General features: G+C 40.6%; 1 protein-coding gene across 11 annotated transcripts in view; it reads right to left on the bottom strand.

Moving 5' to 3' along the window:
* The window catches only part of RNASEH2B (ribonuclease H2 subunit B), a 76,483-nt gene that overhangs the window by 48,460 nt on the left and 4,748 nt on the right, over positions 1-23,275 (bottom strand). For 6 of the 11 annotated variants that reach the window (NM_001166566.1, XM_024999830.2, XM_010810682.3 and 3 more), the window contains exons 2-3: positions 4,036-4,107; positions 2,021-2,128 (exon numbers count right to left, since the gene is read on the bottom strand). In NM_001166566.1, the coding sequence (NP_001160038.1) occupies positions 2,021-2,128; positions 4,036-4,107 (180 nt within the window). Of the gene's footprint in view, positions 1-2,020; positions 2,143-4,035; positions 4,108-4,254; positions 4,447-6,132; positions 6,295-8,338; positions 8,542-23,275 lie in introns of those variants that run through there. The other 5 variants (XM_059892014.1, XM_015473765.2, XM_024999826.2 and 2 more) reach the window with 5 other exon arrangements.

Here is a 23,275-nt window from a genome sequence, read left to right as displayed (position 1 = left end):
GTTTCAGGAAACATGTACTGATTTTTATTCTCTAACACTGCAACCCAACTATACAGCCAAGAAATTCTAACCCTAAGTTATATACATGAATGCATTTCATAGTATGTTTAAAGAAAAAAATTAAGGACATAATTTTATATGATGACCCTGCTGCTGCTAAGTCGCTTCAGTCGTGTCCGACTCTGTGCGACCCCAGAGACGGCAGCCCACCAGGCTCCCCTGTCCCTGGGATTCTCCAGGCAAGAATACTGGAGTGAGTTGCCATTTCCTTCTCCAATGCGTGAAAGTGAAAAGTGAAAGTGAAGTCGCTCAGTCCTGTACAACTCCTAGAGACCCCACGGACTGCAGCCTACCAGGCTCCTCCATCCATGGGATTTTCCAGGCAAGAGTACTAGTTAATGATTTTTTTTTAAAGTAGAAGGAAGTTTATGAAAACAATCTATCAGAAGCTCTAAGCCCAGTTTATATGAGACATCTATTATATTCAGAAATTAGAAACAGGTTTCTCAATCTGAAAATAATATCCTAGTGGCCATTCTTAAAAACAGCTCCTTCTTCAAGTTTATGTTTAAAAAGAAGACTATGAAAAAAAAAACAGTACCTTTGTTGAGAACCAAAAACTAAAAACAAAAAAACAAAAAAAACAAAGTCTATTAAAAAACAGCAGGTACCAACTCAGACAGTTCAGAAGAGGTGATCAGTCACTGCCTCTGAATGTTTTCCAGTTTCATCTGGATGTTACTGTGTCTATGCAGCCAAACCCAAAGGCAAGTATATTATACTAGAAGCTGGAACTCTCATGTATTATCAAATGAAAAACAATAAATGGGAACAATAAAAAGGAATGTATACTTGGCATCTACCACAGTCTACCATTGCTTTTTCGCACCTGAAAACCACTTCAAATGTTCTCATGCACACAGGTATATGAAATTCACTGCCAGCAATAAACCCTTCTTCTGGATGCCTTACAAGAAAGGTCAAGAGGCCTTTCAACCTTAGCACTAGGTGGCGGCTTAGACACTCGACAGAAAGCAGGGGCTTAGGAAGCAACGGAACCAAGACAAAGGAACAGCGGGAACTGAGATGGCCTCAACCACCCCAGGACACCCCCCACCCCACCCAAGCAACAGAAAAAATGAGACAGCGGGAACTGAGATGGCCTCAACCATCCCAGGACACCTCCCCCCTCCACACCCCCGGCACCCCAGAACTGTCAGGGCTACATTTGGTATCCTGTCTCCTTCAGAGTCCACAATGACCCAAAACAAAGGAAAACAGAGAGAAACTGGGTGTTGGGTGTGTGTGTTGGGGGGTAGGGTGAAAGTGAGAGTCATTCAGTCTTGTCCGACTCTTTGTGACCCCTTGGACTATACAGTCCATAGAATTCTCCAGGCCAGAATACTGAAGTGGGTAGCCTTTCCTTTCTCCAGGGATCTTCCCAAACCAGGGATTGAACCCAGGTCTCCTGCACTGCAGGCGGATTCTTTACCAGCTGAGCCACAAGGGAAGCCCAGGGGATAGGGAGGGTGGGGGGTTGCAATGATAATTTATATGACAAAGCATTAAAAAATATCTTTGTTCTATTCTATTCTACTTTATCGATAGAAGCTATATCAGTATCCATTTGCAATGCAAATAAGATGTTAAAAAACTTGAAGAATCTCAAAAGTGGCTAAAAGAAGAGCAAAGAGTTTCAGTCAACTGTTCAGTGTATTCTCCATCAAAAGTCATCTTACTTCTGACTCAGGGTGTGAGTGTTTTAGGAGAAAAAAATCAGAGTTGTTATTAATAGCTAAAAATTTCCGGCCACCTACCTAAGACACAAAGTTGGTGACCTAAACTTGTTCAAACCATCTTTTCTTTCTCCTTGATCAAACCCTGCTCTGATGCCAGCAACAAAAAACCAACTCTGGACTAGACTCCAAGCCAGGCGGACTGACTCAGACTTCCATGCGTGAAGGATGGCAAAGTCAGTGTATGTGTTTAGTTAATGGAAATATATACACTAGTCACTTACCTGATTGAACTGATTCATTTATAAACCAAGAATGGTTTTTTTCCTTGAAAACTTTTATTTCAAACAGCTGCGGTAGACACATGTTGAACAAGTAAATGGTTCCTTCCCCTGTTAAGACAAATCTGTTTTTTATTTGTAAGTTTTCACACACACATACACATACTCAAAAGACTAATAGTTCTGAGGAATGTTCCTAATATGAACATAAACATACATATACAGTCTATACAAAGTTACTCCAAGGAAAGCTTGTAGCAATTACACACAAATGCTTGTTTCCCAGCTCTGTAATCCTCACTGAACTTAGACCAATAAATACAAAAGGACAAATCATTTATCTTAACGGCTCCAAAGCCTCTCATTGAGTCCTCCATCACTCCTAAGCCACCCAAACCCAAATGGCTCGGCCAGATGAACTGAGCTGGCCTGTCGGGGGTTGCAGCCTCCCACACCGAGGGATGAGACAGGGTCCGCACACCCTAGAGGGGTGGCCTCCGGGAGGAAGGCCAGGGCCCACGACTGCAGCACACTTTCAGCCATGAGGAGTGAGGAGAGCCACGTCAAACTAGATGAAAATTTCCCTTTCCTCAGAGTCCCCAAGAAAATGACCAGTAGAAGGGGTGAGGACTGCACACATCTGCGTGCATCCGAATGAATGCAGGAATTTCCTTCCAAACACAGCACAGTCAGGGCCCTGAATTAGAATCTATCTCGACCACATCTGGGCGCATGCCCTTGGGGAAGTGCAGCCACCCTTTCTGTGCCTGTTTGCACGCCTGTAACGTGGGAGCAATACTGAACTGCCTCACCAGAGATTTTTTTAAGGATTAAAAAGAGAATATGGACACGTAAAGCTCCTAGCACAGCACATAAGTTAGTGCTCAGCAAAGGTTAGCCTTTATCTTTCCATAGTCAGTAAAGCAAAGTGTTGTCCATGGACATTCAGAATTTTCCAGGAAGCCTGGCTTTTATTTGTATTTTACCTTTGTTAAATGTTTTACTGGCTAAGACGTCTCTTGCAAAAACACTTCACACCTCATCTTACATTTATACATATTAAGGAATTTCAAACAATATAGCTGACCGATTACATCCAATTTCGTTTTGAGGAAAAGGAAACTGGAATTTCTGCCTCTCTTGCTACTTCTATTTACAACACGGCACCACCCGCTGATGTCTCTTGCTTTCACTATTCAGTATGACAGTCCCAAGAGGACGGCCTAATCTGCTAAATATCAGATAGCTATTTAAAACCTTGTAAAATGAAGAAGAATCCTATAAATCTTGTAAAATAAACTGATGGAAAAACAATTTCACAAAGATAAATAATGTCATCAATATCACCATATATTTAGTGTATTTTATACTTTTGCCTAAAAATGATAAGACAAAGGAAAATACACTGAGTGTAGAGTTAAAATTATTCCTGATAAAATGTGTATTTCCTCAAAATACAATGTTTTTTAATGAAAAAAAAAAATCACCTTGACAGGAAATATATATATATATACTACTTTTTGGTCTGAACAAAATAAGGGAAGTACAGCTAAAAATGAAAGTATTCAAAACCTTGGCATGTCCAGTAAAAGCCTCCCCTGCCCCTTTTTTAAACTCAGGTTATTTATTTTACTTTATAACATGAGTATAAATGGAATCTTATATTGGATAACTACTTTAAGAAAAGCTGGCTTTAAAAGGCCAAGGAAAACTCATCTGTTTTCAGAGAGAAATCAAACATGCTCTGCTTTTTTGTTTTGCCAGCATTTCTGATGAATAAACAGTTCTATGGATTAAAATTACGCAGAAATTTTAAAAAATGTTCGGGTCAAGTGAATTATCTTAGAAGACTGGTTATGTCATTAGCTTGCTTTTGTCATCATGTAATATTGTTTTACCTTTAAAAGCTAGACAGGAAGAAAAAACATGAGAAGACAAATAAATGTACACACTTTTCAGCCACAACGTTTTAAAAATGTTCAAGTTATCAGAGGAGAAGGGAGGAGAGGGGCACCTACCTGAACATGGGTTAGCCAGTTTTACAAACACAAGCCCACTTTTCATCTTCTTTGAATCATCCTTCAAATATTCTGGAAAGAAATACATTGTAGAATTAGAAGACCGCTGCTTTGTTGCTCACTTTGCTCTTTTTCCTTCTTCTCTTTAAATGATTTTTCTTTCTAAAAATCTTAGCTCTGTTCTATTGCTTACAAACTGTGTGATCTTGTACAAATTACCAATTTCTCTGCGAAGTGCAGTGGAATCTAAGGTAGTTTTAATTTACTTCTTGGAGAAGTGACGAGGAGCAGGACTCAGATGGCCGGTGTAAAGCTTGGCTCAACCACCTGACTGCTCTGTCATCTCAGGCAAGATTCCTCATGTCCTGTCTCAGGTGTCACATTCATAAAATGATGATGATGGATGGATACCTGCATTTCAAAGGATTAAATGAGCTAATCTGTTGACAGTTCTTAACAAATTCAGACAAACAGAAACCCATAATAAATGATAGCTTTTGTTACTTTAATTATTTTATTGTTACTATTATTATGAAATAGAACATTTAAAAGATAAATATTTCCCAGAAACTTATGTTTTTTGTCCCTAATTATGATTACCTAACTCACGTTCTCTGCCCATTTTTTTAGTAAGACATTTATATTTACTACCTTATTAGGAGTCTTTATACAGTAAGGATATAAACTCAGTTTTTAGTGATTTTTTTAAGGGGCAGGGGAAGGGGCTGCGTGGTGTGGCTTGCAGGATCTGTTCCCTGACCAGGGATTTGACCTGGGCCAGAGCAGCAAAAGTCTCCAATCCTAACCAGTAGGCCATCAGGGAGCTCCCTGTTTTTAATGATTATTTTGCCACTTAGGAGATAAAAAATCTTTGTGTAATCTCATCAATATTTTCCTTCATGGTCATACCTTTTGTGTCATACTTAGAAAGTCCTTCTCTTCCTCAAGACTATCTGAATTGCCTTATTTTCTTCTAATGCTTTTAAATTATATTTAACCTATTTGGAATACATCCCCTATAAAATAAGAGGAGGAGATTTCCAATTTTCACTTTTGCAGTGAGTTGTCCGCTTGTCTCCACATCATCTACTGAGTGCACACGTGCTAAGTCGCTTCAGTCGTGTCCGACTCTTTGGGACCCTCATGGACTGCAGCCCACCAGGGCACCTCTTCCATGGGGTTTTCCAGGCGAGAATACCATAGTAGGTGGCCATGCCCTCCTCCACATCCACTGAATAACCTAAGCTAAATGTTTAAGACACATTTATAAGTCTGTTTGCAGAATGGCAACCCACTCCAGTGTTCTTGCCTGGAGAATCCCAGGGACAGGGGAGCCTGGTGGGCTGCCATCTATGGGGTCGCACAGAGTCGGACACGACTGAAGCGACTTAGCAGCAGCAGCAGCAACAGACACTATACTTTGACCCACGAGTCTGTGGCTGTATTAGCATTAGTATTTCAATATCTTAATTACTGTAGCTTTAAAAGACATTTTAACATCTGCTGAGCTAAATCCTCTCAGTGCTTTCTCTACAATATTTTAATGTTAAAGTTTAAATCACTTAGATTAAAACATAAAAACCATGACAATTTTATTTATAGCATTCTCACATATTTTCAGTGGTGTATTTAAACCCATTGAAAGAATCTCTCTCCAGAAGGAACCAAGGGACCCTGATTAACAAGGGAGCAATAACCTGCCAAAGAGTAAATCAGAGAACTGTGGGGAAGGAGAGGGACTCACAGTCACGTTTACTCTCTACAGCCCCCTCTTTATTCCACTTCAGATCTTCATGAACTTAAGCACAGCAAACATGTTTAGAAACTAGCTTAGGTAATAAATGGTTTTAATACAACATTTTTCTCAATAGTGACAAATATACAAACAACAACAACAACAAAAAACTCCTAATTTTGAGACTTTTACTTGCAACCAAATGGAATAAAAGAAACCCAATTTAACAACCAAAAACAAAAGCGAAAAGGACAAAAATAGGCAAAACAACTATTTTCAATACACTGAGGATGAGGCGATGCAGGAGAGTGGTCTCTGAGAGATGAGAAACAAACGAGGGGAGCCCTGTCGCCCCAGCTTACTGCCATGAGAGGGCTTCCAGGCCACGGTGCAGAATGGGAGATCCCGGCTGGAGCCCAGAGGACTCCCTGAGCTGGAGAGGAGTGGAGAGTTCTCAGGACGCCACGGCTAGAGTTCCCAAGTCAGGAAAGGAGCGAGCTACAAGCAGAGAAAACCCCGGAGACCTGCAAAGGGTACACAGCTTGAACATTCAACAGAGTACTGCTCAGTGCGTGCATGGATCTGCCAAAGGGTAGGAGAAAAACCGGCCGAACAGATTAGAGGGAACAGTGCCCCAGATTCACATGGGGTCCTGCCCTGGGCCTATTCCCAGGCAGACTGGAGAACCTTACGATTCAGAAGACACTGGGTACAGCACTCCAAAGGGTCTTGCCTCGGTGGTAAGGGGTCAACAGCCCTTGACGGAATGCTGCCAGTCCCACCGAACGAATTCTAAAAGCAGGACCTAAGAGAATCAACTTTTCAAGTATCTCGACTATGTCCCAGAATGAAGCTTGAGGTTATTTATAGGAATACAAATACATTCATTTGGCAAAAAGGTAAAAGTCACAAAGTCTGGTGTCTAATCAAATATTATTTGGCATTCAAAGAAGCAAAAAATGTGACCCACAATGAGAAAAAAAATAAAGAAATCAGTTACTGAGAGGGGGTACAGATGTTAGATACAGATGTTAGAATGTAGAGATAAAAGAATTAAAAACAGTATTTATTCCTCATGTACTAAAAAAGTAGAGACAGAGAAGATTTTTTTAAGACTCAAGTTGAGATGAAAGATATACCAGATGCAATTAATGGCAGAAGAAAAGGTTAATAAACTTGAAGACACAGCAACAGAAACTATCTAAAATGAAAACATGGGAAAAAAAAGAACTAAAAATAAAATATTAGCAAACTGTGGGACAAGTTCAAGCATCCTAATAATATATGTGCAATTGGAGCTCCTGAAAGAGAAGAGGGGAGAAACAGAAGAAACTTGGAGAAAGTACGGCAGAATATTTTTGAATTTAATGAAAACTATAAACCTAAACATTCAAGAAATTCAACAAACCCAAAGCACAAGAAACAGGAATAAAACTATACATCAGAATCAACAGTTCAAAACCAGTAATAAAGAAAACATCTTAAAAGCAGAGAGAAAACAATGACACTATGTACTGAAGCACAAAGTTTAAAATGAGCAAATTTCTTATTGGAAACAATGTAAGGCAGAAGATAATGGAGAAAAGTCTTTAAAGTACGAAAAGAACACATGATGAAACCACAGAAAATACCCTTGAAAAGTGGAGGTGGTCAATAGATAATTTCAGACATACAAAGGCTGGAAAAAATAATCATCAACGGACCCACACAACAAGGAATGCTAAGGGAAGTTCTGCTAGAAGGAATAGGAAACCCCAGGAAAATACGAATCTAAACAAAGGAATGAGGAACACTGGTAATGGTGACTGCAGGGGTAAATAACTTTTTTTATTATTTAAATCTCTTTAAAGATCACTGGCTAAACAAAAATAACAATTTAGGGCAGCAGGGTTTATAAGCTATGCATAAATGAAATATACGACAACAATAGGGAGAAATGAAAACACACCATTGTACGTTTCTTGTACTATATGTGGGGTGGTGTTACATCACTTGAAGGTAGATGTAATCATTTAAATATGTGGACAGTAAACCCAAAAGCGCCAGTAAAAACTACAAAACAAAAAAATGCTATCACTAAAAAGACAACAATGGAGATGAAACAGAATCATAAACAGCACTGAATTCAAAAGAAGGCAGAAAGGGAGTTAAAGCAGCACAAAGAACAGACGAAACGAAAACAAATAGCAAAATGACAGACTCAAACCCAAGCACACCGATAATCACGTTCAAGGTAAATGGGGTGAACATTCCATTGAAAGGGCAGAAACTGTCAGACTAGATAAACAAGTAAGATAAAATTATATGCTCCCTATAAGAAACACATTTTATACAGAGAGACACATGTTGATTAACAGGAAGAAGAATGAGTATGGTTATCATGCTAAACTAATTAAAGAAGAGATGCAATGGCTCTGTTAATAACAGACAAAAGATATGGCCAGGGATAAAGGAGTCCGTTTCATAATGATGGAAGAAGGATCAGGAGGATACCCAGATGTTCACAGTTACACACACAGAGAGCTTTAAGATACACAGAGCAAAAACTGATAGAACCGTTTGCCCTACCTCTAATCCTGGGCAACCGCTAATCCGTTCTCCATCTCGAAAATGCTGTCATTTTGAGAATGCTATGTAAACGGAACCATACAGACTCGATTTTAAGAAATCTTTAAGGCTTTCTTTTCTGCAGCTTACAAAAACGTAAAGGATAAGGGTTAGCACTGTTAACGACGTTTCCAGGAGACTACAGCAGGTCGCGGTCTCCTCTCCTTCCCCCTCCTGCCTGCTGTTTCTCACTTCCCCAGCTCACATTTCTTCATTCTGTCTTAAGGCAGAGAAAAGGTGACCTCTCTTTTTCAGCAAGACAAACTTTATTTTATTTTGGTATGACAGTGAATATTTCAACTTTAACTTGGCAGATTATTATTGATTCTTGTTTCTTTCTGTTTTTCAATTGAAAACTTTGCTTCTAGTGATGGCTGCCAGTTCTCCACCTTTCCCTTTCCCTCCCAGAGCTTAAAATAATCAAACTTTATAAATATCCAAAATCTAAAAAAGATATTTTTAATAACCATTCAAGGGAAGCAGTGTTTCTATTTTTCCCAGGAAGAGCAGTAAGTCCAGAGGATTAGCTATAGCCTAACATGTCAGACTATAAGAACTCTGGAATTACTAAGTACAAATAAATACTGACATTAATGTGTTCTGCTGCAAATGCCAGAGTTCTCTGAAATATGCTTTAAGATATATTAATGTAGATAACAGTGAAATGTCTGTGTAATGGGGGAAAAAGTCATCTTTTCTCATCTAGAGCTAACAAAACAACTTACTGGATGTAATCTTTCAACACAGAATTCCAAGTAAGATGCTATACTCTTTAACTAAAATACAGAATGCATTTCAAAATTCATCTCTCTTGTTCAATTTATTCATTTATTTGTTAATTACTGGTTAGTAAAAAGACCCAGGTCCTGCCCATGGGGAGTGTTTGGATGTCCTATGGAAGAGACATATCTTGAATCAAACAATCACACAAATGTAGACTACAAACGTAACGACTGCTGAGAAGAAGAAATACATGGACTATGAGGTCTTATGACAGGATATAACACAGCTAAGGAGGTCTGCGAAGGAAGGCTTCCTGTGTGTAGCACCGGTTGAGTCCTTTGCTTTGATGCCTAAGAGTTCAAAGGAAGTATATCTTCACTTTACCAGTCAGACATTCCGTTGGCTTTGGGGCCAAATCCAGTGTATAGGCAGGTTTTGTTTGATATACACATTAAAAAAAATTGAATTAGGTGCCAATATTTGGAAATCAGTTAATTTTACATCAGATATAATCTCCCTAAATACTTAAAAAAAATTATTAGGCAAAGATTTTGCCTTGTACTATCAAAACACCTGGCAACACCAAAGATTTTGTTAAAGGGCAGCTCCCACTGTCTAGTTTCCCTTAGTCCTCCAAGGCATCTGTACACTCACCTCATGGCTGGATGCTTATCAAACGCCATGTCTGTGCTCACTAAACTGCACTATTCTCATTTTCTAGATTTTAGGTACCTACAGCAAAGATCAGATGCTGACTAAATAACCATTTAGTAATAAATATTACCCTCTTATTGAAACCATTCTATTACCAATTTGACTATCCAAGGCATTGAGGATAGAGCCGTGAATGAAACAACCCCGCAGAGAAAAACTGCATTTCAGACGCCCCTTCATCTTCCTGTCTGCGGCTTCTTCACCCGAGCCCCTCAAGCCTCTGCCCTGTGTCTCATAATCCTGTCCTACAGGGCAGGGGGTAGGACTCAGATCTGAGAGGCCCCGTGTCCAGAACTGCACGGTCAAACACAAATAAAATGCATCCGTTAAATATGAGCCACAAATGCAATTAAAAATTCTCTAGAAGCCACATTAAAAATACATAAAATAAATTTTCAGCAATATATTTAACCAATGTATCTAAAATATCTTTACTTCAATACATAAAAAATATGAAATATGTTAGCTGTGGGGATTTTTTATGGATGCCCTTCAACAGACTGAGAAAGTTTCCTATTCCTAATTTTTTGAGTGTTTGTAATCATGAAAAGAGTATTTTCTTGAATATCTTCCCTATGGCTACTGAGATGATTATGTGGTTTGGGGCCTTTTTTTTTTTTTTTTTTTCCTGAAATAGTATATTACATTAAGTGATTTTGGTATGTTGAACCAACCCTATATTCCTAGGACAAATCCTACTTGGTCATGACGCATAATCCTTTTTACACACTCCTGGATTTCATTTGTTACTTTTTGAGAATTTTTGCATCTATGTTCATAAGGGATAGTCTGTAGTTTTCTTATGACATCTTTGTCAGGTTTTGGTATGAGGGTAATATTGGCCTCACAGAGTAAATTGAGAAGTAGTCTCTCTTTATCCATTTTTGGAGAAAACCTTGTAAAGAGTTGGTATTAATTTGTTCAGTGTTTAGGTTTTACCAGTGAAGCACTCTGGGACTGGGGTTTTTTCTATGGAATGGTTTTAATTTACTAATCTCTTTACCTGCTATGTGTGTATGTGTGTGTGTGTGTAATGTCACTTTAGTCATGTCCAACTTTTGGTGACCTTATGGACCATAGCCCACGAGGCTCCTCTGTCCATGGGATTCTCCAGGCAAGAACACAGGAGTGGGTTGCCATGCCCGCCCCCAGCGGATCTTCCTGACCCAGCGATTACATCGTCTCTCTGCCATGTCTGCATTGGCAGGTGGGTTCTCTACCATTAGCGCCACCTGGGAAGCCTCTTTACCTGCTCCGTGTGCTCAGCCGCTCAGTTGTGTCGGACTCTTTGTGACCCCATGGACTGCAGCCCGCCAGGCTCCTCTGTCCATGGGATTCTCCAGGCAAGAACAGTGGAGTGGGTTGCCATTTCTCATTCCAGGGGATCTTCCCGACTCAGGGATGGAACCCACGTCACTTGCATCTTCTGCACCGGCAGGTGATTCTTTACCACTAGTACTAGCTGGGAAGCCCTTTATCGGCTACAGGTTTGTTCAAATTGTCTATTACTTCTTGAGTCCATTTTTGTAGTTTATGCTTTTCTAGGAATTTATCTATTTCATCTAAATTATTTACTTTGTTGGTTGTTCACAGTATTCCCTTATGTTCCTTTTTTTATTTCTATAAGATCAGTAATGGTGCACTGGCTTTCATTCCCGATTTTACTGATACACAGTAATTTAGTTTTCTTTTTCTTGGTCAGTCTAGCTAAAGATTTGCAAAATTTTGCTGGTCTTTTCAAAAGGGCCACTTTTGTTTTCATTGATTTTTTTTGTGTGTGTGTGGTTTTTCTCTAATCTTTATTTCTTCCCCTCTATTACTTTGGCCACCTGATGTGAAGAGCTGACTCATTTGAAAAGACCCTGATGCTGAGAAAGATTGAGGGCAGGAGGAGAAGGGGACGACGGAGGATGGCTGGATGGCATCACCGACTCGATGGACATGAGTCTGAGTGAACTCCGGGAGTTGGTGATGGACAGGGAGGCCTGGCGTGCTGCGATTCATGGGGTCACAAAGAGTCAGACACGACTGAGCGACTGAACTGAACTGATTGCTTGGGTGTCAGTTTGTTCTTCTTTTTCTAGTTTCTTGGGATGAAAGATTAGGTTACTGACTTGACATCTTTCTTCTTTTTTAATATAGGCATGTACAGCTAAATATTTTGCTCTGAACACTGCTTTACTTGCATTCCTACGTCACTGTGCTTCATTTTCTTTTATTTCAAAGTACTTTCTAGTTTCCTTTGTAATTTCTCCCTTGATTCACTGATTATTTAGAAGCATGCAAACTTAAAATTTCCACATAGTTGTGAATCCCCCACATTTTCTATTAATTGCCTATGTCACGTCACTATCTTTAGAGAGCACACGTTGTACAATTTCAGTCCTTTGAAATTTATTGAGGTTTGTTTTATGGTCTCGAATAGGGTCTGTTCTGGAGAATGTTGTTGAATGAGCATTCTATAGATGTCTCTTAGGTCTTACTGGTTTATAGGGCTGGCCAAGTCTTCTACTTCCTCAATGATCTTCCGCTTAGTTGTTTTGTCCATATTGAAATGGGTGATTGAAATCTCCCACTATTACTGTTCAAATTTCCATATCACCCTTCAATTCTGCCAGTTTTTGGTTCGTGCATTTTGGGGCTTTGTCACTAGGTCATACGTTTATAACTGTTATATCTTCCTAATTATCATTATAATGCATCCCTCTTTCTGTCCAATAACAACACTTTAAAGTCTGTATCATCTGATATTAGTACAGCCGCTTCAGTTCTCTGTTGATTACCATTTACATGGTATATCTTTTTTGTCCATTTACTTTCAACCTGTTTGTGTCTTTGACTCTCAAGTGTGTGACCTGTAGAGAGCACACAGTTGGATCACGTTCCTCCCTCTCCACCTTTTTAATAGGAATGTTTAATACATTTACCGCCTGCAAGAGTCTCTGCTGATGGGCAAGGACAGCTGAAGTGGCTATACTAACAGCTTTTCAAAGTCTTTTATGGAGATTTTATTCTCATATCTTCCTTTTAAGTTTTGGGTCAGGTTCTTATTTCCACAATTGCTACTGACCCCTCAGCAGCTGAGTATCAGTTGCCACTGATTGTTTTTGACAAAGGCCCTGAGGACAGGGTTTTCCTGCAGATCAAGTTCTGAGCTCCAGTCAGGTCAACTGACAACAATGAAACAGGGCTTTTCCAGGGAGCTGGACAACAGGTCAAATAGGGACAGTGCTTCGGAATGGCCTTTTTTTTTTTTTTTTTTTTTTTGAGGCGCCCCAGCAAGCCCTGCCCATCCAGTGGCTGCAAGCCTGCTGGTTTTCAAGGTTACTGCAGACCTGAGCAAAGAGAGATGGGAGCAGTTCAAGTTGCAACGCCACAAACCCTGCTCAATGAGATTCAGCAGTTTTTCTTGAATAAATACTCCTCAGATTGTTGGAAGCCTTTGGCAAATTTCAAGAGTTCTGAAATAGCTGATTTTGGCCATCTCTGCCAATGTTTTCACTGCTTTTAAGGAGGGATGGATCTACCACCATCAGATTGTGAAGGCTTGGTATGAAAAAACAACTCATATTGCTTCAATGCTTAGTTGATAATTTTGTGTGTGCCTGAAGCACACAAAGTTACTTGTGACTCTAAACTAAAGGTTCTGTCAAAGATACAGAGTTTAAAATTTTTCATTTAAATTAGGAAAATCCTGGGTCATCCCATGGGCTAGTCCCTCACCTATCAAGCTTGAAATCTCCGTTTTTTCCTTTAACTTTTGTGTGTACCTTCAGCACAGCTGAAAGACAGCTAAATTAATTAAGGAAGAAAAAAAATCTGCTTTTAGAATAGTCGGGAAGAATCAGAAAAGTAGAAGGAGTGTAAAGAAGGGTTTTCCTCTATAAACTATTTTTAATTGATATCTATTTCTTTAATCATGTCTTAAGTCAGACAGATCCATAATCTATTCCCAGCTCCTCTTCTTACTCAGCAGTGCAGCCTTGGGCAAGATATTCAATCTCTTGTACCTCACTTATTTCATTTACAAAATGGGCACAATAATTATTTTATAGGTTTTTGTTAGGCTTAACTAAATGTGAAAGTGCCTAGAACATGCAATAAGCACTCAACTAAGAACCGGTTTCCTTGCTCTTAACTCTGTGGAAACATTAAGAGTGTGCTAGAAATATTCAGGTCAAAATATAAAAGTCAAAAATCCAAGCACAGAACTGACCAAAGGGCCTAACAATTAGCTTTCTAAGAGGAGGCTAAATTAGTACCAGTAGAGGAATATCTTAGAGATATTGTGGCTTCAGTTCTAGACCACTGTAATAAAGTGAATATTGCAATTAAGTGAGTCACACAAATTTTTTGGTTTCCCAGTGCACATTAAAGTTATGTCTATTAAGTGTATAATAGCATTATGCCTAAAAAAGTATAATTTAAAAATATTTTATTGCTAAAAAGCTATCATTTGCTCTTTCAGTCATAATCTTTTTGCAATAGTAATATCAAAGATCACTGATCAACATTAACAAATACAACAATAATGAAAAAGTTTGAAATACTCTGCTGCTGCTGCTGCTGCTAAGTCGCTTCAGTCGTGTCCCACTCTGTGCGACCCCATAGACGGCAGCCCACCGGGCTCCCCCATCCCTGGGATTCTCCAGGCAAGAACACTGGAGTGGGTTGCCATTTCCTTCTCCAATGCATGAAAGTGAAAGTGAAAGTGAAGTAGCTCAGTCGTGTCCGACTCCCAGCGACCCCATGGACTGCAGCCCACCAGGCTCCCCCATCCATGGGATTTTCCAGACGAGAGCACTGGAGTGGGGCGCCATCGCCTTCTCCTTGAAACACTCTAAGAATTACAAATGTGACATAGAGGCATGAACTGAACAAATGTTGTTGGAAAAATGGTGCTAATAGACTTACCCAAAGCAGAGTTGCCACAAACTGTTAATTAAAAAAGAAAAGAAAAGAAATGCAGTAACTGCAAAGCACAGAAAGCAAAACACAATAAAATTATGCCTGTATAGTCTTCGCCGCTGGTTCAGTGGTAAAGAATCTGTCTGCAAATGCAGGAGACACAGGAGATGCGGGTTCAGTCCCTGGGTGGGGATGATCCCCTGGAGAAGGAAATGGCAATCCACTCCAGTATTTTTGCCTGGAGAACTCCACGGACAGAGGACTACAGTACGTGGGGTCGCAAAAGAGTTGGACACAACTTAGCAACTAAACAACAAAAACATATTCAAGAAACCAGAACGCAAAGAATTTTATGTGCAAAAAATAGGATAACATATATTAAACACTCAGCAGTTTCTGGCACATGCAATGTGCTTGATAAATGTTACATGAATGTGTTGTTTGATTTTTAGAAAATTTATCAGTAAGAAATGATAAAAGAAACTTTTTAAATTTAATGAGCCAAACTTCATTTATATGGAATATTTACTCATGTGAAACACCTTCTAAAACTATGCTGAGTAAAATAAGACTTCACATTATATTTTTTAAAAAGCAAGCTTTACTCTTTCTTTTTTTGACTGTTTTCTCTTACATAAGAGGTGACATCATAAGCCATGCTGGCTAAAACAGTTTTCACAAAAACAAAAAATTCAGACAAATCAGAAGCAGGTACTGAGTCTTTTGTGCCACTTCAGGTTCAATAATATCTTAAACTTCCCCATTATCTCAAGCCCTGCCACTTAAGTTTCTTATGTCTAACCAATTCCACATAGTTTCCTTATGGTCTCTGTCTTCTCTGTAAAGATCCAATTTTATGTCTCACTGCTGCTGCTAAGTCGCTTCAGTCGTGTCCAACTCTGTGCAACCCCATAGATGGCAGCCCACCAGGCTCCCCCGTCCTTGGGATTCTCCAGGCGAGAATACTGGAGTGGGTTGCCATTTCCTTCTCCAATGCATGAAGATGAAAAGTGAAAGTGAAGTCGCTTAGTCGTGTCCGACTCTTAGCGACCCCATGGACTGCGGCCCACCAGGGTCCTCCATCCATGGGATTTTCCAGGCAAGAGTACTGGAGTGGGGTGCCATTGCCTTCTCCGTTATGTCTCACTGGTCACCATCCACTCTACCAGCAAACCTTCCATCTGTTTACCATCCCGATCTAAAACCCTCAACAAAAAGGGAACTCTGATTACTACTTTCCTGACATGTGAACTTTAAAGAAAACATACAATGACACAGAGACAACTGTGTACAGTAAATGTAAAATAATAGCTCATTTGTATGCAGCATTTATACCAAACAACATCCTTAATAACATGGGCTTCCCTGGTGGCTCAGCAGTAAAGAATCTGCCTGCAATGCAGGAGCTGTAGGAGATGCAATTTCAATCCCTGGGTCAGGAAGATCCCCTGGAGGAGGGCATGGCAACCCACTCCAGTATTCTTGCCTGGAGAATTTCATGGACAGAGGAGCCTGGCGGGCTACAGTCCACAGGGTCACAAAGAATCAGACACGACTGAAGCGACTGAGCACGCAGATGTGCATACGCACATATACATATACATAATATACTTCCATGCTGCTGCTGCTAAGTCGCTTCAGTCGTGTCCAACTCTGTTCGACCCCATAGACGGCAGCCCACCAGGCTCCACCGTCCCTGGGATTCTCCAGGCAAGAACACCGGAGTGGGTTGCCATTTCCTTCTCCAATGCATGAAAGTGAAAAGTGAAAGTGAAGTCGCTCAGTCGAGTCTGACTCTTAGCAACCCCATGGACTGCAGCCTACCAGGCTCCTCCATCCATGGGATTTTCCAGGCAAGGTACTGAAGTGGGGTGCCATTGCCTTTTACAATACCTCCATGAGGTAGGTACAATTTTAACTTCCAATTTTTTAATAAAAATTTGACAGAAGTTAAGAAACCTGTACAAAGTCATAGAGCTATTCAGCTATACAGAGAGCCAATATTTAAATCAGGCAACAAAATTTTTAAACTATGATGCTTTAGAGAAACTCTTAATCTGAAGACTCATCCTTCTTAACTCAGGAAATGAGACGGAAGCTCTGAAGCACAATAATTATCTTATTGTGATAATTGGTATAACTGCTCTCCTGTGACACTAACACCTCAAATCCCTATCCTGTCCTTCTTAGAGTCTTCTTGCTGAATCAGCTGCCCTCACTCCAAGCCAGCATGTACCTCACAATGCCAGGGGTGAAGCAAAAGGAAGAGGAAGGAGGGGGAGCTAAGGAAAAGGAGAAAGAGAAAAAGACAGGATCAAAAAACATATAAAAGAAGGATGAGAGAAATCTATCGTGAGATACAAGAAACATCTGGTGATAAAAACAGTTAAGTGTAGTTTGGTAAAAAAAAAAAAAAGAAACTGATCTTCCTATTATAATATCCTATGCACAGCTGTATACAGCCCTGCCCCCAATTATCTATGATATTTTAATGCTTAAAAATTAGTGTACAGCACATAATCAAAAGCACAGACTTAACCATTCAGTAATTTTTTTTTTTTTTATTTTATTTTTTTTTTTAATTTTATTTTATTTTTAAACTTTACATAATTGTATTAGTTTTGCCAAACATCAAAATGAATCCACCACATTCAGTAATTTTTAATGAATATGTGTAGATGGTGATTTTAGAGGGTAAGAAAAGAACAGTACATGATAAAACATGTTCATTAGGAAGAAAACAAAAGTTCAATATTTACAAGAGGTAACTGACATTGCTTTAAATAAGTGAAAGCAAATTCAGTAGATAACAGTAAATACAAAATATAAAATAATTCAATGTATCAAATCAAGGTATTTTTCAGTTACATGGTTATGTTCCTCTCTAAATATTTAATCTGTAAATAAAACCATTCAGTAATTTTGAAAGGTTACTTGTAAAGTATTACACAAGCCAAAATGGAACATTATTTTTCATCTGCAGATATTTATCAACTAGTTTTTAAACCTGGCAGCTCTTTCTTATCCCTCTCTTGGTTAAGACAAGCTTCTTCATATCGTTCAAAGACACGAAACAGGGGAAAAGAGAAGAACCACCTTTTTGCCAAGTGTCCTCATGACTTGGAACCCATGGGCATTTGTTCCTGACCCTGTCTGATTTTTGGCACATAGCAGATAAGCACTGAGCAACACACACCCACTGTTACACGGAGAAGAGGGAACAGACATCAAAGCGCCACTCATTTTGTTTTTAGATACCATATCAAGGCTATTCAGGTTTCTTAAGAAGATCCAGCAGGGGAAAAAAAAAAAAAAGATTATCACTCTCATGCTCATGTAATGCTGTGCTCTAAAATAGGTCTCAGTTCGTTTTCTTTAGACTCCAGCCATCAGAATATACTCAGATCCGCTGGTTCCTTCTGCCTGATAGCCAGAGATATCTCCATGGGAAGGCTTTGCTAGGACACAAGAATAAGGCATGCAAGACAAATCAGCACAGTTTTCAAGCTACTTGCCTGCTTCCAGGAATGCTAATTTCAGTAATCCTTCCCAAGATGTCAGCACTATTATCAAAGAGATCTGGGTCATTTTCCCTGCTTTGAAGCTCTCTGCTTGCTCAAACACTACAGGAGGCAAACCAGGAAAAGCTGGAGTGGCATGGACTAGGGAAACAATTTCTTAGTAATGGGTTCCTCTAAGAATATCTTTTCATTTTGAAGTTTTGAAAAAAAAAATAAAAGTGCCAAAACCTCCTGAGCCAAGACCATAGGAGATACAATCTCTTTTCTTTTAAGGCTGATCTATCAGTGGCCATGTTTCTAGGAATGGCTTGTGCATTAGAGAAACCAATGCAAAACTCCAGGTTTAGAGCCATTCAAAGCCACAAAGGTCAGCAACGTAAGGAGATGGAGCCGAGGCCTTGAAATACGTGGGACGCAGAGAATCCTGGAGAGGTAGAAAGGAGAGACTTGGCTGGGATGTCCAATAACAGCACTGGTTCATGGAAAGGAGGTGAGTCTGGCTCCTGGTCACCACACTGACAACAGAGGGCACTCAGCCTGGCCCTCCCACCGCCCCCATCGGGGAGAGGACCATCAGCTGCAGGCAGAGTGGCCTTGCACAGAGCAGGGGGCCTGGAGGACCTGGGAGAGCTGGCGGTCTCTGCCCCTTAACTCCTACTGAGTGTTGGGCAGATTACTTGACTTTTTGAAGTCTTTAAAATGGGGAAAGCCTCTGTGGACTACTTCCCATGGTTGCTGTGAGGGTCAAATACAATAACATATACCAGTGTGTATTACATCAGTGTAAGAGACGGAAGATAGGGGCCTAGCAGATGAGTTTCCTAAAAATGATATAAACCTTGGCAAAGCAAGGAGAGTTGGATACAACTAAAGTGACTGAGCACGCAGGCACTGCCGTATCTCTATGCCATTCAAAGACCACCAATTACCAGGACAGGCCAGGTCACGTGTGCTGAGGCTCCTGGCTGGAGCTGGGTCTCACTGCTGAGTGAAGGCAGGGGCTGGCTCTTGGGCCATCCGCCCTGCACTTTTTCCTTCTTCCAGACAAAGGGGACACCCTCAGCACCCTCTGTGGTCCTCCTCTCCCACCTGCGCTGCTCGTGGAGCTCACAGCTCCTCAGGTACAACTCACAGCGGGTGGAGGCTGGGTTACAAGCAGTCACAGGGAACCGGTCACAAGGCTGTCTTGAAGACAGACAGCTAAGAGAAGGGGGCAGCTTCTGCCAGCCGACACCAGGAGGTTTGAGGCCTGGGTGCAGGGTGCGTGCAGCCTGTTTCATACAGACTGGAGGAAGTTGGTTTAAGAAGACGAAGTGAACGCTGAGAGAGGCAGACAGCCTGGACCTCCGGGTGCTGGGACGCCCTACTCCCGAGGTCTCAGAGCTCTCCACCACCCCGCCCCACACAGCCGGCCCTTGCCAAGCACACGTGGCCCTGCTAAGGAAGTCCTGAAGAAGCGTAAGTCAGGTTTTCTAACACACCATCAGGATGCGTTGGTCCCACAATAAAGAAAGAGTAATTTCCAGACTAAGGTAGACCCACGGTCCGTTCAAACAAGCATCCTACTTATGGCAAACACACCAGGGTCGTTTGCAGGAAACCACACTTGTCTTCAAAAATTCAAGCTCAAATGAGTCTTTAAAATGGAAGTCTTTGAAGTCTTGCAAAACATCCTAGCCTGGCCATATGTTCACTACGGGTCTATGAATTTATCTTCACCCTTCTGGCATCTAACTGAATTTTCTGTCTTTGTCCACTTGTAAAGATAATCCATTCCTAATATGTACTGCCTACTCCGCAAAGGGACAATTCTTATTTGGTTGATTTCTTACAGTATAAATAAACTCGTCATAAGCCCCTTCAATGCTCAAAGTATGACCTACAGATTCTCTTCGTCAGCTTATTCATGTCACTGAGTTTCTGTCTTTCTCAAAAAAAAGGAGAAAAAAATTTTGGCCCCCTAGAAGATGCCGTGGAGAAGAGAATGGCAACCCACTTCAGTATTCTTGCCTGGAGAATCCCATGGACAGAGGAGCCTGGCAGGCTACAGTCCATAGAGTCGCAAAGAGTCGGACACGACTGAAGTGACTCAGCACACACACAGCTCTGCGTTAAATCAGTCTAGCCATCTTTCCCTAATGCTATGGAGAAGTATCGTACACAGAGCCACAGAGTACTCTTGTGTAACCTCAATGTCCCTGAGTGTTTTAGTCACTGTTCTAGCAAATAAGAGTAAACAGTGAAAGAAAAGCAGGAATAGAAAAATGAGGGGAAAAAAATACTACTGGGATTTATTCTGACACCAACAACACAAAAAGGTTAGAAAAAATATTCCTAAAATTGTTATTTTTGAGTGGCTGGATGATGGACAAATCCCCTTTTACTGTATATTTTTCTGCATTAGTAAAATTTCTACACTGGCTATGTACCGTCCTAACTTAAAAAATGTTATTGGAAAAAAAACCACTGGAGAACAATGTGGTTAAATAAAGAGTTAAATGGTCAAAACCGAGGTTAAATGAGCAGCTGGAGACGGCAGACAGCCCTGTCAAAAGCTGCGGGGACATCAGGCCTTCACAGGGGGATCGACTCTGGCTTGAGAGCCTTCAGTGGCCCGGATCCCTGCAGGCTCAGGAGGCAGAAAACGGGCTCAGAGCGGGTCAGAGCCTTTCACCAGAGGGCTCATTCCACTTCAGCAAACAGTCACACCTAGAACAGAAAGGTCCTTCCTTTTAAAGGTATTTTAAAGGTACATATAAAGGACCTCAGAACAAAAAAGGCTGGAAGGGTGTGGTGGCATATGTGCTTTCAGAGGCGAGCCTACCACTGAGGAACTAATGGGGCCACCGGAGAGAAAGTGCCTGGATCCTCCCCAGCTACAGGCACACACTGGGCACCCAACACATACTCATATATAAATGACAACGAACTGAGCAACCACGATGAAAACGTGCAGGTGGTGGGAGAGGCCCAGAAGGCAGGCTTCCTGCAGGAGGTGACACCTGCGCTGGGTTAAAGAGAGAAGATTTCTTCAACGTTTCTTTGCTAAGCAAAGCATGTGAAAAAGAGTGTGTAGGGGTCCAGGCAGGCACAAATCATGGGCACTCAAAGAAAGAGAAGCTGTGTAACCCCAAAAGAGTGTTAAGTATTTCACTGAGGAATCCAATAAACACATAGTAAGAGTAAATACGGAAATCAAGGCAGAGATAGAAAAAAGAACACTGGAATTCATTTTGTGATACATACAAATGGCTTAGCTTCAGGGAAGACAAAGGTGAACCAAGCCTTGAATAAAGGGTAGAATTTGGATGGAAGTAGAAAGGGAAGAAAAAGGACAGTATGAGCAAAGACAAAGGCTGTGGGGAGAAATAGAATGAAAGACCTTTGTTCTTTCAGCAAATGTTCATTGCATGCCTCCTCTGTCCCAGGTCTGCATCCCAGCTTGGGGTGCAAGAAGGAACTGACATTTAATTCAAGTCAACAGACAACAACCCCGTGAGACCAGTACTATTCTTCCCACTGCAGAGATGAGGAAATGGAGGCTTTACAAAGAGCAGTTTTTCCAAGGACACAGAGCTCATAAATAGTGTACATCTACTTTTAGCTGTGTTTTTATTATAGCCAGGCTTTTGAGAACGTTGATGAGCTGTTTGTTTCTGAAAACATCATGGTTAATGCTCAGAGCATAGCGGGGAACCAAGCAGTCCCTATTCTGCTATTCAAGTGAAAAAAAAAATCATGAGCATGTCTTACTTTCCTTTTATGAATTCTTTTCTGCCCTGGAGGATAAATATGTGGGAGTCTTGAGTCCTGACTTACAAACATCCAAGGCCTTTTGGAACAATTGTTGCAGGACCGGATCAAGCTCTGGAAACTGCCGGATTATACTGACTGGCAACTGATTTGAGTCCATTCACTCCAGAACGTGCTCAGAGAGCAAGGGGAGCATGTTCAGTGAGCGGTCATCTGAGAAAGGTCAGCCGGGTTAACTCCAAAAACGTTTCATAAAGTCAAAACCAGATTGAGGATTTGTGTGGAAAATGTTAAACACACCCTGCTGGAAAACTCAGAGACTCCCTCACGGCCATCGGCCTTACTAGTCAGTAAATGACACATTTTCCAGGAACTTGAGCTGAATGATTCGAAGTTGTCGAAAGTCAGCACGTGAACCCGCCAGGTTCCCTGTCTCTGGCCAACTTAACACAGGTTACCCCCAGGTGATCAAGCTCTTCTGGAAGTAGAGAAGCTTTCAGCCCACAAGGTGCAATTCTAAGCACAGACATACATACATGCAAATAGTGTTGACAAAGAACAAAATAAACTGCTTACTTTCTTCCGAGGCTAACCATATGCCTTTAGGTAAAAAGAGGAAAAAACTTTTTATTTTTTTTAGGGTCATTGAAAAGTCATTTGGGTCTACAGTAATTCTTTCTTTGCCACATTAAACTTCTACTTTTCAAACAAGAGGTGTTTCTTGTGGGCCTATTAAAAAAAAGCTATGAGTCTCTAATCAAACGTAAGATTAATATAAATTTTCTTCATTATTATTATAGGAAATTCGTTTTTCCTTTTTAATTTAATTTCTTTTTTAATCCATTAATTAGAATATAGCTCTAAAGCTTGCAGTCATACAAATCTATTTTTGTGTTTCTTCTGGAGAGATGAATCTGATATTACTATGTGTGATTAACATGGCGCCTCACAAGCAAGGGTCGTTTCTGTACTTGGAATGTCTAAGGCAGGCAGGCCTGGAATAATCTCCCAGACAGCACTCCATCATCTACCCTCCAAAAGCTGGCATTGCTAATGCGATCTGTGGGGGAAAAATACCAAATACCTAAAATACTTTAAAACGTGTATTTCCATAAAGTAAAGGGAAATAACTTTATTGCAAAATTTGTCTACAGCTGAAGATGTTATCTAAGGTCCAGTCTGACCTGAAAGTGAAAGTGTTAGTCGCTCAGTCATGTCTGACTCTTTATAACCCCATGGACTGTAGCCTGCCAGGCTCCTCTGTCCATAGGATTTTCCA

Source organism: Bos taurus, chromosome 12 (assembly GCF_002263795.3).
Source record: "Bos taurus isolate L1 Dominette 01449 registration number 42190680 breed Hereford chromosome 12, ARS-UCD2.0, whole genome shotgun sequence".
Lineage (NCBI taxonomy): Eukaryota > Metazoa > Chordata > Mammalia > Artiodactyla > Bovidae > Bos > Bos taurus.
This window is presented reverse-complemented; position numbering and strand designations above follow the sequence as displayed.